General features: G+C 39.6%; 1 protein-coding gene across 31 annotated transcripts in view; it reads right to left on the reverse strand.

Annotated features, from left to right (window-relative positions):
- NEB (nebulin) overlaps window positions 1-17,033 on the reverse strand; it is a 215,745-nt gene that overhangs the window by 48,433 nt on the left and 150,279 nt on the right. For all 31 annotated transcript variants that reach the window (XM_040475065.1, XM_040475064.1, XM_040475070.1 and 28 more), the window contains 11 exons: window positions 16,433-16,537; window positions 14,678-14,785; window positions 13,213-13,320; window positions 11,911-12,018; window positions 11,257-11,361; window positions 11,053-11,157; window positions 10,312-10,410; window positions 9,844-9,954; window positions 1,115-1,219; window positions 380-484; window positions 9-113 (listed from right to left, as the gene is read on the reverse strand). In XM_040475065.1, coding sequence (XP_040330999.1) covers window positions 9-113; window positions 380-484; window positions 1,115-1,219; window positions 9,844-9,954; window positions 10,312-10,410; window positions 11,053-11,157; window positions 11,257-11,361; window positions 11,911-12,018; window positions 13,213-13,320; window positions 14,678-14,785; window positions 16,433-16,537 — 1,164 coding nt within the window. The remainder of the gene's footprint in view (window positions 1-8; window positions 114-379; window positions 485-1,114; window positions 1,220-9,843; window positions 9,955-10,311; window positions 10,411-11,052; window positions 11,158-11,256; window positions 11,362-11,910; window positions 12,019-13,212; window positions 13,321-14,677; window positions 14,786-16,432; window positions 16,538-17,033) is intronic.

Consider the following 17,033-nt stretch of genomic DNA (forward strand, 5'->3'; position numbering starts at 1 on the left):
ATGCATACATCACTGGCATTCCAGTAGGCCTTCTTGGCTCTGATGAGGATTGGCGTATCTGGAATGGGGGTGTACTTGTCCTTCATCTTTTCATACTGAATCTTGTACTTGTTCTAAGACATAAAGATGGAAAAAAGAGACAAATGTAAGTTCAAGTGTTTTTATCCTTCCCAGTTCATAACCACATCACAGATCCAGCCTAGACACATGCTGTATCGGGCTCAATAAGAGAATAGCTTACCTTCCGTGTTTTAATGTTGCTGAGCACAATTATAGAAGTGTGCTCTCTGATCAGAGGCAGCAAGTGAAGGTTTTAAGGGAATACTTTTTTTTTTTTTTCTTTAACCCAGTGCGCTTTGGTGCCAAATTCCCAACTTACCTCACTGACCATGTCCTTTACATCTTTAGCATGCTTCAAGGCTTTGGTCTGGTTTCCAGCATGGTGATGGGGTCTTTCTTTGGTGGCAAGTTCAACATACAGATACTAATCAGAGAATAGGGATCAGATGTGATAGAGATAAAACATTCATTATTTAGTATCCAGTTATTTTCACTCATTTCTACCCACTAAATGGGAGGGCCATGTCTACCTATTGTTGTCCTGGTTTTTTATTTATCATATGTATTTCTGTTCTTTTATTTCTGTGTTTCACATTTGGAAATATGTGTACAACATGCTAGTTACCTAACACCCTTACTGTTGGGTGTGGCCCAATCTAAATCCCCGTGATAAAGAATGCCAAGGGGAGAATGAGAAGGTTCTGGCAAAGCCCTCAACACATTCTTTCCCCATTTTCATCTGAATGCATACACTGTGGTTTCATTTGTCATGAACATCAGATGGGTCCTACTGAATGAATCAAGCAGTTTAGTCCATAGATCACTCATCCAATAACAAAAGTTGCATAGAACTTAGAAAAGTAGACATGGGATTACTTGTTTATGTAAAACACAACCACAGTTATGATGGCCCAAAAGAAAACTACTTCTTGAAGTTAAGGGCCATTAGGCTTTATCAAGGACAACCAAGTGTGAGGGGCTGCACTGACCTGGAGTGGTCAGCCACACCTAACCACCCCCCGTGCTGCCGGCGCTGTAGGTTTATGAATCTTACCTGACTCTGAAGCTTCTGTCCTCTCTTGGCTCTTAAAAGATCAGGCGTATCAGGAACTGAGGTGAAGATAGACTTCTGCTTTTTGCCTGCAGCTCTGTACACCAGCTGGACATAAAAGTCATTACCGTTATTTCTGCTTCATTGACACATTATGTTCTCTGCTGAGAGATGCCTTTACTACCTACTTCATAAAGAAATCAGGGCCTGCCCCACTGCAACAATCTCAGTTTCTGCCCAATAAACCAATAATTTATTTACCTCCCTAGCCCTCCTTTTTTTTTTTCCCTCGTATCAAAATAAGACATTCTATAACCTGCTCGAGATTCAAGCCTCCTACTGTGTTCTTGGTCCTATGCTCGCCTGTTCTGTTCTAGAAGCCTGTGCTAGCAATTAATTATACCCTTCCCCTCTACACCTTCAACCTTCCTGTTTCTCCAGCCCTCCCCCTTCATCTGCTAACAAATTCCAGTCCCTTCCCTTTCACTAAGCCTTTTCCAATCTCTACTGACGACCTTGTTTCTGTCTTTCACAGCCAAGAAATACTATGTATTTCTTCTTTTTCTCTCTTTTGATTAATTTCTCAAGGCAACAGTTTGGCTTGCACCCAAACACGCCAATGAAGTCATTCTTATTAGGTCTACCAAAAACTTTACGACTGCCAAATACAGAAACAGTTATCTGTAGCAACTAAAACTGCTCAGCAGTTTCATTCCCGAAAGTGTTCTTTTCTGCCTCCAGCATTCTAAGTGGCTTCCTATCTTTCAAGGCACTCCTTGGCTTCCTTCTATGGTTCTGCCCTAGCTGCCACTAGCTGGAGTCAGGGTTGGCCTCTTTCACTCTATGTATTTTCCATGCATAACCTCATTTGTATCTATGACCTCAATCATCAATTTGAGACTGAGGATTTCTAAGTCTATATATCCATTATTTTTCCTGAGCCAGACCCAAATTTTCAACAATGTCCTGAACTTACCATGTTCAACGTGGCATTCTTTATATTACCATCTCCAGCCCCAACCTGCTTCTTCACCTGTTTTTTCTACTTTGCTAAATGGCTCCTTGATCTCTATCATGTAGGACAGAAACTTGAGGAGTCATCTTAAACTTCTCCCTTATTCCCACAATAAATGGTCATGAATCCTGGGCTCCTAACTTTGTGATATCCTTTAAGTCTGATCCACTTTCTCCTTTCTCACAGCCAGTGCCCTAGTTCAGCCTCCTTTATCATTTCTTCTCTACACATCCTCAAGAGCCTCCTAAAACACCTTCCTAAGTCTCCCACTGGACCATTCCATATGGCTTATTCATCTTTCACAAATCTGAGAAGATTTTATTAATGCTCATAAATAATTCTTCAATGATTTTTCCTCAAGTCCAATATTAAGATAGAGCCCTGGAGTCTTTATAAGCTGGCTTCTATCCTATGTTTCCAGTCTCTTTTCCTAACATTCTTCTACACTTCCTTTGTGCTATTTGAAACTATTTCCAACTTCAAGAACTGATGATGGCCATTTTCATATACTGCCTTTTCTGCTTAGAATGTTCCCCCACTCTTATCTGCCTGGAAAGCTCCTAGAATCCATACTGTCTTGATTATCCCTACAGGATATCATTTATCATATTGATGTTTGTTTCTTTTCACACATTATGAGCCCATGGAATGCAGGGGCTCAGCTCTTTTTTTTTTTTTTTAATCACCATGTGTTTGGATAAAAGATCTGAAAGATAGTAGTCCTCTGATAAATGTTGAAGGAATTTAATATAATGAGGCAAACTGGGAAATAAATCTGGGACAAAAATTCAACTCTCCCATGCCATTTCTATAATTTTCTTTGTCCTTTCTTTCCCCTGTACTTAGGTATGCATTGTTCATGCTTCTTGGGACAATATCCCTGCTTCCTAGTATTACAATGTATAAAAAGTCAAAAGTCTATACAACTCAAAGACAATTCAAAAGTCAAGAACTTGAACTTCCTTTTGCCATCAAACTTTTTACTCAGACAATATTTATGAAATTTTCCTGATCCTAAAATATCCCAAAGTCCTTTTTAAAACAGATGTATAGGTTCTACTGAAGATTTTCCAAATACAGAATAGTGGCTTGGATCAGTATTTTTTTTTAATTCAGTTTATTTAAACTAAATTTTTCCCTCTCACTTCTCCCCACCTATGGTGCCCACTATATACACACACACACACACACACACACATATACATACACACATATATATATATATATAATTTTTTTTTTAGATTCCACATATAAGAAAGGTCATATGGTATTTGTCTTTCTCTGACTTATTTCACTTGGCATAATGCCCTTGAGGTCCATTTAAGTTGTTGCAAATGACAAGATTTCATTCATTCCAATATTTGTGGCTACCATTTTCAGGACACCTCTTGGTCACTTGGCCCTGAAGGTCAGGGGAACTTGTGTTTCTGGTCCCATGGGACTGTTATAAGCAGGGTCACCCAGAAAGGAGCTCATAGCCTTTTTTGGGAGCCTAATCTTTGCAGCCAGGAGACACCTCTATACCATCTAGGTCTAGTGGCTGGTAGGGCCTACTCTTATTGGTCTCATAGGACTTTAACCAATGGAGAAAAAGTTCCTAAATAGCTACCATCCCCAGGCACAGCAAAAGACAACAGACCCAGGACCTCATTCTTTCAGTAAAGACTTGTTAGCTAATCATCATGACTATAGCTTGAGGAGTAGGCTTCTAACTAAAAATTTCTCTTGGAGCTGACTATAATCCTTTTCAGAGATCTTAGAGGGCATGTGCTATCTTTATGCTCACCCTCCACTGTGCTTCAGAGCACCAGCATCTCCTGGAGGGAAACTTTTTACACAGCTGGTGCCTGGGTTTTGCAGCTGCCAAGCAGGGGACACCCCTTGACTGCCTAGCACTAGTAGCCTGGGAGGCTTGCATTCCTGGGTCCCACAGGACTATGACAATCAAAAAGACAGTTCTTGGTAGGCTACCACCCCAAGGGCAGAGACTGAGGCATACTCCTAGTCTTTCTATGAAGAAGGCCTTTTTCCTTTTCCTGAATCTTTGGCCTGAGGGGTAGATTTTAGGTTTGACACACACTTAGTAGCTTATAGAGCTGCTAACAAGGAACATAGGTTGTGGGTGCCATATTGGTTCTCTACCTTTGCCTTGCTCCAGCTTGCTGGTTTCATTTAGAAAAAAATGTATATGCTTGTCTGGGGTCCCAGTTTCTATGACCACCAGCCAGGAGACAACTCCAGATTGTCTGGCTCTGGTGGCCAGCAGAGTTTATGCTTGAAGTCCCTTAGGACTGTATGTATTTACATACATTTAAAAGTTGATGCCTGGGGGTCTAGCTTCCAAGCAGCTTAAATCTAGATGCTAAGATCCTTCCCTTTGGGACATTGGGTGGTGGTAGCACATCCTCAACTACTGGGAGCTATTAAAAAAGATAATAGGCTACTTGCCCAAGCATGAAGGTTTGAGAGACAACCAAGAAATGAAACATGATTGAATAACAAGTTTCACTTCCAGCATGAAGCCACTCCTTAAAGACTGGGAAAGGTAGTTGCTTCATTTATTGTATAGAAATTAACACAGAGAGTTGAACAAAATGAAGAAATAGAGAAATATGTTTCAAATGAAAGAACAAGATAAAACTAAAAAAATAAAAACAAACCCAGAACAACTTAGTAAAATGGAAATAATTTACCTGATAAAGAGTTTAAATTAACAGTCATAAAGATGCTCACCAAATTGGAAAGAAGAATGAATGAACACAGTGGGAATGTCAGCAAAAAGATGGAAAATATAAGAAAGTATCAAATAGAAGTCACAGAGCTGAAAAATATAATAACTGAACTGAAAAATATGCTATAGGGGTTCAACAGCAGACTAGATAAAGCAGAAGAAAGAATCAGTCAATTCAAAGACAAGGCAGTGGAATTCACCTAATCAGAGTAGCAAAAAGAGAAAAGAATGAAAAAAAAAAGTGAAGATAGCCTTAGGGACTTGTGGGACAGCATCAAATGGACTAAAAGTTGCATCATAGGGCTTCCAGAAGGAGGAGAGAGAAATGGAAAGAAATCTTATTTGAAAAAATAGCGGCTGACAACTTTCCTAACCTGGAGAAGAAAACAGACATCCAGATCTAGGAAGCTCAGAGAGTTCCAAATTAGAAGAACCCAAAGAAACCCACACCAAGACACATGATAATTAAAATGTCAAAAGTTAAAGACAAGAAGAAACTATTAAAAGCAAGAGAAAAACAACTTGTTACATACAATGGAACCCCCATAAGAGTATCAGCAGATTTGTCAGCAGAAACTTTGCAGACCAGAGGGAGTGCCACAATATATTTCAAGTGCTGAAAGAATACTTTACCTGGCAAAGTTATCATTCAGAAATGAACGACAGACAGAGTTTTCTAGACAAGCAAAAGCTAAAGGAGTTCATCACCATTAAAAGCAGCCTTATAGGAAATGTTAAAGAGACTTCTTTAAACTGAAAATAAAGGGTGTTAATTAGTGATAAGAACACATGAAAAATAAATCTCAATGAAAAGGTAAATATATGGTAAATACAGTGAATTAATCATTTATAAAACTAGTATGAAGGTTAAAAGACAGAAGGAGTAAAAATAACTATGATTACAATTTGGGAAGGGATACATGTAACAAAAACGTAAAATGTGACATCAAAAACATAAAACATGGGAAGTACTAATGTTGACCTTTACGATGAGATCAAACTTAAGTTGTCATCAACTTAAAATAGACTGCTATAAATATAAGTTGCTATAAGTCACCTCATGATAATCATAAAGCAAAAACCTATAAGGAACACACAAAAGATGAAAAGAAAGAAAAATAAGCATACTGTTAAAAGAAATCATCAAACCACAAAGGAACAAAGGAAGAGAGCAAGATGAGAAGAAAGAGAGAAGGAGGGACTATAAAAACAGCCAGGGGGCGCCTGGGTGGCACAGTCGGTTAGGCGTCCGACTTCAGCCAGGTCACGATCTCGCGGTCCGTGAGTTCGAGCCCCGCGTCAGGCTCTGGGCTGATGGCTCAGAGCCTGGAGCCTGTTTCTGATTCTGTGTCTCCCTCTCTCTCTGCCCCTCCCCTGTTCATGCTCTGTCTCTCTCTGTCCCAAAAAAAAACAAAAAACAAAAAACAAAAAACAGCCAGAAAACAATTGATAAAATGGCAATAAGCACATACATAGCAATAATTACTTTAAATGTAAATGGACCAAATTCTCCAATCAAAAGATATAGAGTGGCTGAATGGATTAAAAAACAAGACCTACTGGGGTGCCTTTATGGCTCAGCTGGTTAAGCATCTGACTCTTGATTTGTGCTCAGGTCATGATTTCATGGTCATGAGACTGAGCCACACATCTGGCTCCACATTCCCAGAGCAGAACCTGCTTGGGATTCTCCCTGTCTCCTCCTCTTTTTCTGCCCCTCCCTGCTTGTGCTCTCTCCCTCTCACTCTCTCTCAAAATAAATAAACTTTAAAATAAATAAATAAGATCTATCTATATGCTGCTTAAAGAGACTCACTTATTTATTTTTTAATTTTTTTTGTGTAGTTGAGTGTGTACACACACATGTGAGCAGGGGAGGTGCTCCCTGCTCAGCACAGAGCCTGGCATGCAGCTTGATCCCACCACCCTGGGATCATGACTTAAGCCGAAATCAAGAGTCAGATGCTTAACCAACTGAAGCATCCAAGTGCCCACAGGAGACTCACTTAATATGTAAGGACATACAGAGACTGAAAGTGAAGGGACAGAAGAAGATATGCCATGCAAATGGAAACCAAAAGAAAAGTGGAGTAGCTATACTTACATGAGACAAAACAGACTTTAAAACAAAGACCAATAAGAAACAAAGATGAGCATTACATAACGATAAAGGGGCCAATAAGAAGATATAACATTTGTAAATATGCACCCAACACAGAAGCACCTAGATATATAAAGCATATATTAACATACCTAAACAGAGAGACAGCAATACAATAATATTTGGGGACTTTAATACCCACTTACTTCAATGCATAGATCATCCAGACAGAAAATAAATATGGAAACATTGGCTTTAAATGGTACAGTAGACCAGATGGATTTAACAGATATTTATAGAACATTCCATCCAAAAGCAACAGAATATACATTCTTCTCAAGTGCACATGGAACATTTTTCAAGATAGATTGCATGCTAGGCCACGAAACAAGTCTCAAATTTAAGGGGACTGAAATCATGTCAAGCATCTTTTCCAACCACAATGGAATAAAACTAAAAATTAATTACATGAAGAAATCTGGGAAATTCACATATACGTAGGGATTAAATAATATACTGAACAACAACAGATACAAAACAACAACTTTGACAATGGGTCAAAGAAGAAATCAAAAGAGAAATCAAAAAAAATATCTTGAGACAAATGAAAATGTAACATACCAAAACTTACGCATTTTTTTAAGTTATCTGTTTTGAGAGAGTGGGGGAGAGACAGAGAGAGAGGGAGAGAGAGAATCCCAAGCAAGTCCTGCACTATCAGCACAGAGCCCAACACAGGGCTTGATCCCATGAACCATGAAATCGTGACCTGAACAGAAATCAAGAGTTGACTGAGCCAACCAGGTGTCTCTGGGTGCAGTTGTAATCGGAAAGTTCATAACAATATATACCCACTTTAAGAAACAAGAAAAGTCTCAAATAAACAACCTAACTTTACACCTCAAGGAAATAAAAAAAAAAAGAAGACTAAATGAAGGCCAAAGTTAGTGGAAAGAAGGAAATAAAGATCAGGGAAGAAATGAATAAAATACAAACTAAAAAAATAATGGAAAAGATCAGTGAAAGAGCTGGTTCTTTGAAAAGATAAACAAAATTGACAAATCTTTCACTAGACTCACGAAGAACTCAAAATCAGAAATGAAAGACAAGATGTTTTAACTGATATCATAGAAATACAAAGTATAAAGGAGACTACTATAAACAATTATGCACTAACAGATTGGACAATCTAGAAGAAATGGATAAATTCCTAGAAGCATACAACCTACCAACACTGAATCGTGATAAAATAGAAAATCTAAACAGACCAATTACTAGTAAGGATATTGAATCAATAATCAAAAACCTCCCAACTAACAAAAGTCCAAGATCAAAAGCATGCATGAATTCTGCATTGATGAATTCATTCTTCACTGATGAATTCTACCAGACATTCAAAGAATGAACACCAATCCTTCTCAAACTCTTTCAAAAATTGAAGAGGTGGGTCAATATTTTATCATTCCCACGTCATTCTTCTGGTGAGGCAAGTGTGGGAGGAAATGAACTACTGAAGAATATCTATTCTTTTTCCTCAGTGTTGATGCATAAGATGCAGAAAATCCCAATAGGAATTAGGAAAAGGAGAAATTAAAGTTTTAGATAATTCTGAATCCAAACAGCCAAGAGAAATAAAGGTATTTCAGAGATACCAATAAGCAGTTTAAGTTACCAAACTATGTTTTATTATGTGGTAGCTGGAGGACAGATGGGATACTTTAAAGCAGTGGTTTCCAACACTGACTGCATGTTAGAATCATTTTGGAGCAGCTAAAGGCATGCAGATGCCCAGACACAGACAATCAGAAAGTTTGCTGTGAGGCTGAGGAGTTAGAGCCCACTCAAGAGTATCAGGATCCCAGGTGATCCTGATACTCTGCCAGGGTGGAGAAGCACAACTTTGCTGAGACAGAAGAACGTAAGCATTCCCGGAAAAGTGCTCGTGCCGGGTGAAGTAACACAGGTAAGCTTTCAGGAAGGCAAATGCACTCAATGTAGCATTTGCAATAACTAAAGAATTAATCATCCTCGGCCTCTAGTTCACTAGGAGTGTAGGAAGCTGCACATCCCCTCCTCTGAGGGCAACGTTTGGTTTGCCAGGACATCTCAAGGTCTAAGAGCATAAGTGATTCCTAATTAGCAGCATCAGAACTATTGAGAATGGGGAGTCAACGAAGTGGCCTGACCGCTAACATGTGGCTTAGCTCGGTGAAGTCTGATGAGGCCACAAGACAAACTGAAAGTTGAATGAGAACAGCCAATTCATCTATAATAAGAAAAACCATTTACATTTGTGAAATGCCCTGATCTTTACAAAGCACATTTAGTCACTGGCAGCAAGGCACTATGGGATACACAACTAAATCAGATGGGGTCCAACCCTCACTGAACCAAGTATGCAGGTGAGAGCATGAGATATCTATGCACAACTGTTTATAATAAATCAGAAGTCTCAGTGCCAACCGAAAATGAAACAACATAGTAGTTTGGAATTTGTTGTGGGCAGTAGAGCAGGGAACCATATAAGACTTTTCAAATGGCAGTGCTGTGTTCAGAGTTTCTGATAGCAGGGATTAAAGAGATAGTTTTGAAACAAATTCAGTTTGGAGACTGCAACAATAGCATAAGACAGAAGACCTTTCTAATTTATAAAATCATGTGAACTCTCAGCAGCCCTAGTCACAGGTAGTCAAGTATCAACAGCCTCATCAAAAGGGAACAAAAATCAGTTAATTGAGGCAAAATGAGGTCAGTTGACTTGCTTAGACATGATGGACATGTCTGTAATTAAAGGCAGAGTAGAGATTTTTTTGCCTAGTGTAGTTGCCTGAAAAACAGTCACCGGAAGAACAAGTCACTTATAGTGATCGGTTCAGCATCCTTACCTCACTCAGATGTGTCTTCAGTTCCTGTACTTTTCTGTATTCTGGAGTGTCAAGAACCACTTTGTATTTGTCTCGCATCTTCCTTGCTTTATCGGTGTACAGGTAATTAGACTTAGAGAAAAAAACAATGGAAATACAAGTTAATTAGTCATTTAAGGAACTGCGTGTCGTGGTCATATAACTCTCTCTCAAATGCTGGTATGTGCAATGTGAGCAGGCCTTCCACGTGTCCTGGATGTCTTCCCGGGGAAGGAACAAAGACAACTGTCATTTAATTGAGTTCATCACCTCTTACAGAGGCACATGGCATCTTAAGTGGGTCATGACTTATTCAAATTGGTTAATGGTAAATTTACCCTTAAAAGTAGCTGCAGGCAAAGAGTCTTTCTGTCTAGGACCTTGAGGCTGGTAATGAGACATATGGAGGCTGTCCAGGGGTAGCCATGTGTTGTGAAGATGTGCACTCACCCAGAGCTTGCGCAGGTGCCTGGAGCGGACCATGTCGGGAGTGTCATACAAGAAGCAGCCCAGTCCCTTGAGAATCTGCAAGTCCTCTTTATATTTAATCTGTGTCACAGAAACAGAAATATAGCAGGCTGTGAGTAAATGTAAACCAGGAACAAAGAAGATAGAGTAGTGACACTTTTTATATTGATATATCTTTCATTTTGGTTGAATGCATCTACCTGGTTGAAAACTCTTAGTTTGCGTGTACCCAAATGAATCACAGGTTTTAAAATTTAATCTCTAATTCTGGGCTGAGGAGAGAATGGAGTATTATGTTATTATTATATTGATGGGAGAAAAGCATAGGCTGAATGGAGTGGCCTTTTAGGAGAAGGAAACATTTAAGGAGAAAAAAAATGGTAGAAGGAAGTTGCTAAAAAGGGTGAGAGTGGGGATGAGCAGGAGAAAGATAATATAAACAGGACCTAGGATCAGAGGTCATGTACGGTGAGGAGCTGGTAATGATTCAGTGTTGAATGCAGAATGGTGGTCAGCAATTTTTGTCATTCTCATGTGTTCCTCTTACTACTGTTTTCATAGCTGGAGAAATGTGTGGTCCTACTTCTACACAATTTCGCCTCCAAGTTGTATATTCAGTTTAGAAGTATTCAGTGCAGAAGGCTGTTCAAAGACCAGTGGTGGCTTAAATGCAGACAGTCTCTTGGTAAGAGCCTGTCAGAAAGATCCCTAGAAGATGCTTACATCACTGGTGATGTCTCCCACGTAGCGGCAATGGATCACTTGGGGTGTGTATGGCAGTGAGATCATGTGGCCTTGCATCTTGAAGAAGTCTGATTTGTAGATCAACTAAAGAAAAACATACCCAGAAACACACATCAGAGACTGAATGGTTGACATTCCTGCCTGGGTTCCACAGCCTTTCCTCTCTCCTAAGAAAATACCCACCTCACTAACAGCCTCTTGTGTCTTCTTGACTTGGCGGATCTCAGGTGTGTCAGGAGTTGTATGAATCTTGTCTTTCAGTTTATGGTACAATTGTCGATACAGTCTCTACATTGGAGGAAAAACCATTCCAGTTATTTAGTGGAGGAAGATGAGGGCAGCCATTGACTAATCAGCAAATATTTTACATAAAGAGCCATGAGAAGGGTGATTAAGGACACAAAAAAGTGATTGGGATTAGGAAAAAAGAGAAAATGGTATTTATCTTATTTAGGTGAAGAATTTTGACCACCAAACCTTCCACATTCTATCAGATGATTGGATAGGATCAGATATACAAACCAATCATTGGTGTAGAAAACCAGGGTCATGAGTCAGACTAAAATGCAAATTTATTAAAGTTTTTTGTATATAAATGTCAAAAAATGAATTAATTTGCATTATAATCTATAAATTGGATCTGTACAATGGCATCAGCAAATATAGAAAAATGTTGCCAATGGATACCAGTATCAAAATTGTAACTAAAAGGGCTCTCTTACTCCTTGCTGATGTGTGAATTTATAGCTAAAATATAATTAACTTTTAATGCATTTCAAACAAAGCCATGGTCTTTGAAACTCAGTCTTTGCCCAACAGAATCCGCATTCACAGTACCTCACTGGTAACATTGTTGGCCCTCCGGACATGGACAAATGGAACGTCATTGGGACCAAGTGTATATCCGTTTGCCTTGATGTGTTCATAAACTTCTTTGTACTTGAACTGCAAAAGCAAAGTCAGAATGAGTTCACAGATAGGTAAGCACAGAGTAGCTTTATACTTCTCAAATAGAAAAGAGCTTCACTTTCATTTGAAAATTACTCTCTAAGCATTAAGTATAAAGAAAAGTCCTTGACAAAATTTCTATAGTAATTTGAGTCTTGAAAATTATTTTGTTTGCTAATAAAGCCAGGTCCAGAAAGGAATAAAATTCAGTGTTGCCTAGATAAATCTGTTTATAGGCAGGAAAGAAAAATACAAGAAAAAACCCTGTATTTTTAGCCCTAGTACAGCTAGGGAATTAGAAAATGCAAAGAAGACATAAGAGACTACTTTTAAGACTGATGAATGGCCTTACAGACTGATTTAAAAAAATGACATGTTAGATTATTCAGTCTGTGACTCTGCTTTGGAAACCATATTTTTGGGCCCCTGGCTATTGGACCCTACCTGGCCAGCAAGTTTGATTCCCAGGACTCTAAAGGGCAACATGGAAGAGATGGCGTATTCTTCGACTGATGGTTGATTTGTGTGTATGGTATGCAGGCCAGAGTCACAGACATAGTAACACTTCCCTAGGCTTTTCCATAGGGTAAATGCATCCCATTCCAATGTGGAACTTTTAATTCCAGGGAAGGTTAGTGTCAGTGACATGTGGGCAAGCTACAAGTGGTGAGAGCCTATTTACCCCTCTGAGCTTTTTTTTTAAGCGAGCACAGAAGGTAAGCAGTGGGGCAAGTATCAGAGCCAGCAGCAAGGCAAGAAGTCCTTTCTTTTTCAAAGGAATACACAGTGATGTTGTATCTTGAAGGTAATACTGTTGCCACACATTAGCAGTGCATGTACGAACTTCCGTTACTGGTATATGGCTTGGAATAGTTCAGGATTCTTCTGTGCTAAAGCCAACAGAAGCAGACGTATCCTAACAGCCATAAACCATAAGCTGAAGTAACTGACTCATGCAGATGCAATCCCACAAAAGCCCTGTGCTAACCCACTGGGTTACACAGATACTGCTAAAGCAGGAGCAAGCCAATTCCATAGCAACCCTAGAAAACACACTGTCTCCCCTTCTCTAGTCCCATCATTATATCACGTTGAGCATCCAGAGTATGACTAAGGGCATTAGGTAGGCTATTAATGAATATTAGTGCTCCCACCACCTTCAGACCCCATCTTAATGAGGAGACCACTCACATAACTGCTCATATATCGGGTGTCCTTGATGTGTTTGAAGTGAGAGGTGTCCACGGGAAGCCTATATCCAGTAGGCAGGGTGCGCCGGCCAGCTCCTCGGTATAGACCCTGCAGGAATGAGGAAGAATAGATAAATGACATCTACATCAAATAACTGATCTAAGTTAAACAAGTCACATGCAGTACACAATAGATTTTCAATTAGATACTCACTGTTCTTACGATCACCAAACTGATTTCAGGAAGAAATTAAGTAAGTTCTAAGAGTCAGGCAATGAATTAAGTTACTCTTAACTTTTGCTTTTGAAAAGAAGAGTGATGAGTGAAGGGGCTTATAGAAAATAATAATTCTCTGTTTTTGAATTTATGCCCCATTAGTTGCATGACAATCTAGCAAGAAAATAGGAAAAGTAGAGAAAACAGGCAGTCAGTGCTGCCTCTGTCATTAACCCCACTCTTAGATGCTATTCATATCACCAGCAATCCCTGAGACAGTCATAATTATAAGGCACATCTTTGGAATCCCATCCCCACCATAAACGTGGCATCTTGAAGTCAGGCTGTGAAGAGGTCAAGATACTCCTATCCCTAGTAGAAAAGGGAAAGGAGTTTCTCTGACTGTGACCTTTTAAATAGTCTGTCTTGGGGTGCCTGGGTGGCTCAGTAGGTTGAACATCCTATTCTTGGTTTTGGCTCAGGTCATGATCCTAGGGTTGTGGGATTGAGCCCTACATCAGGCTCTGTACTGAGTGTGGAGTCTGCTTGAAATTCTCTCTCTCTCTCTCTCTCTCTCTCTCTCCCTCTGCCCCTCTACCCCTCTATCCCGCTTATGCTCACTCTCTAATAAAAACTATAAATAAATAAAAATAAATAAATAAATACACAAGTCTGTCTTTAAAGGGAGCTACAGGAGTAGGAACAGTGTTTGAAATGTTAAAAACTAAATTACTTTTAACATTCAATATAGGAGAGTAACATTAAAGGGTGAGACAAACGTAGCATCACACCAGGTAATACAGAATAGGGATATTAAATATATGAGTGGAATCCAGTTTCTCTTCTGAATTCCAACAGCAATTTCTAGCTCTAGCTCTTAAGTGAAGTCTTTTATGATTATGTGCCTTGCCTTCGTCACCTTGGTTTTAAGTTTTTTAGGCAGAGAGAGTAAGTTGGCTTTCTTCATTGTATCTTGTAAATATTGCTCCAGAAAGTACCCATTGCTTGCTTGGTATAAGGACCTTGCCAGCCAAGAGGAAGACAGACTATGTACTATTTTGGTTTTTTCTTTGTTTTGCTTTTTAACTCATGTGAATGGAATAGCATTTATAAATGACAAGGTCAGGCTGAGATATATGCCCAAGTTCTAGATACATGCCCAAGTGGCTTCTAGAGAGGCCAGTGGCCTGGTCCTTTAGGTTGCATCTTGGACTTCTGCTGGGCCCTGTATTGGGTTCTAACTACTCACCTCACTCTGGAGCTTGTATGCATGGAGGGCCCGATCCAGATCCACAGTTTTCGTCGTTGGAGCCACTTTGCCTCTGACACTGTGCACATAGTCATGGTGGTAAACAGCCTGTGTGCAGAGAGGAGAAGGGTCAGCTGATTCAGACTGCAACAGCCTTGTTGGAAAGAAGTAAATGGAAACCCAAGTCTCTCTTAAAAAATGAGAAAAAGCTAGCCTGCTTCCCTTTGCCTAGGGGACTCTATCTGATCTATTATTGTGTCTTATTAATAGGATCACAACCAGTGTGTGCTCCCCACACCGAGAGAGAAGTAGAACAGATGGCTCAGGCTTAGGAAGAGGAAGAGTGGGTATTTTACCACTATAAGTTTCAAAATAATAGGGTTTTTTTCCCTTTGCATTTTTTCTTTTTCTTTCTTTTTTAAATTTAAATCCAAGTTAGTTGACATATAGTGCAATAATGATTTCAGGAGTAGAATTTAGTGGTTCATCACTTATATATAACACCCAGTGCTCATCCCAACAAGTGCCCTCCTTAATGCCCATCGCCCATTTAGCCCATCCCCCCACCCAACGCCCCTCCAGCAACCCTCAGTTTGTTCTCTGTGTTTAAGAGTCTCTTATAACTTGCCTCCATCTCTGTTTTTATCTTATTTTTGCCTTCCTTCCTCTATGTTCACCTGTTTTGTTTCCTAAATCCCACATTTGAGTGAAATCTTATGATATTTCTCTTTCTCTGACTTATTTTGTTTAGCATAATACATTCTAGTGCCATCTCCATTGTTGTAAATGGCAAGATTTCATTCTCTTTGATCACTGAGTCATATTACATTGTATATATGTACTACATATTCTTTACCCATTCATTAGTTGATAGACATTTGGGCTCTTTCCATAATTTGGTTATTGTTAATAGTGCTGCTATAAACATTGGGGTACATCTGCCCCTATGAATCAGCACTCCTGTATCCTTTGGATAAATACCTAGTAGTGCAATTGCTGGATCATAGGATGGTTCTATTTTTAATTTTTTGAGGAACCTCCACACTGTTTTCCAGAGTGGCTGCACCAGTTTGCATTCCCACCAACAGCGCAAAAGAGATCCTCTCTTTCCACATACTCACCAACATCTTATGTTTCCTGAGTTGTTAATGTTAGCCATTCTGACAGGTGTGAGGGAGTCAAAAGAATAGGTTTTAACATTCTAACTCACTGGTGGGATTTGACATTTACTTATTGACCTGGGAGGTTAGTTGAAGATAAGAAAGAACAGCTTTGTGCTGGGTTCATCTGCTGTTTTTCAGGCGTAATGGATATACGTGGTGTACCCATAAGGATGCCGAGGCTCAGAGGGATTAGGGCTTTTCCCAAGCCTCACGAAGGATGTGTGGTAGTGACTGTCCACATCTCTGACTTCAGAGTTTTCTCCCTCCTCACCCTAGTGTCATTTGCTCTAATTTATTAGAATTCTTAGACAGTGAGACAGAGCTGTTGCTCTTGACACAAGGATACAAGAAGCAACTTCGGACACTCTAAAACACCAAGTATTTAGTAGACTTAGATCCCTTACAACTCCTCACTGGGAACTGATTGGACACATCAGGTTTCAGAGAACAAGAGCAGAGCTGTAAGTACTTTCTAAGGTACTAACTCTGGTTTCCCAGTTAGAAAAGACCACTTTTTTTTTTTTTTTTGCCACTTCTGCTTGAGTGGCAGTCTGTCTTTACTACTGTCCACACTACTTCCCCATGCACCTACATCACTTAGTTGTTTCCCACTTTTGACAGCCTGCACGTAGAGTGGAGTATCAGTGACCAACTTGTAGTCATTCCTCGTCTTCTGCGCATGAGCTTTGTACTTGATCTGTCAAGATAAGAAAATAAACCTGTGTTAGACCATTCACTGTATCAGAAATTGCTGGTTTTCACAGAGGGTTTGATTGCTTTTAACTTTTTTCCCCCAAGTTTATTTATTTTGAGCAAGAGAGAGAGAGAGAGAGAGAGAGAGCGCGCACACAAGTTGTGGAGGGGTGGAGAGAGAGGGAGAGAGAAAGAATCCCAAGGAGGCTCCACACTGTCAGTGCAGAGCCTGATGTGGGGCTCGAACTCACAAACCACAAGATCATGACCTGAGCAGAAGTTGACACTTAAATGACTGAGCCACCCAGGTGCCCCAATGTTTAATTTCATTAGCACTTATTCAACTGACCAGGATGCATTTGAATTTTATGACAGTCTGTGTAATCAATGTTTATAGTCCTACAGAGCTTCCAGAGCCTTCTAGCAGGCTTGACAGCTGCTCTTCTAGGAACATTGGAGCTTTTTAACTAAAATCTTGATTACACTGTTAATTTGCCTAG

Source organism: Herpailurus yagouaroundi, unplaced genomic scaffold (assembly GCF_014898765.1).
Source record: "Herpailurus yagouaroundi ecotype Mexico unplaced genomic scaffold, PumYag 140, whole genome shotgun sequence".
In the NCBI taxonomy this organism is placed as follows: domain Eukaryota; kingdom Metazoa; phylum Chordata; class Mammalia; order Carnivora; family Felidae; genus Herpailurus; species Herpailurus yagouaroundi.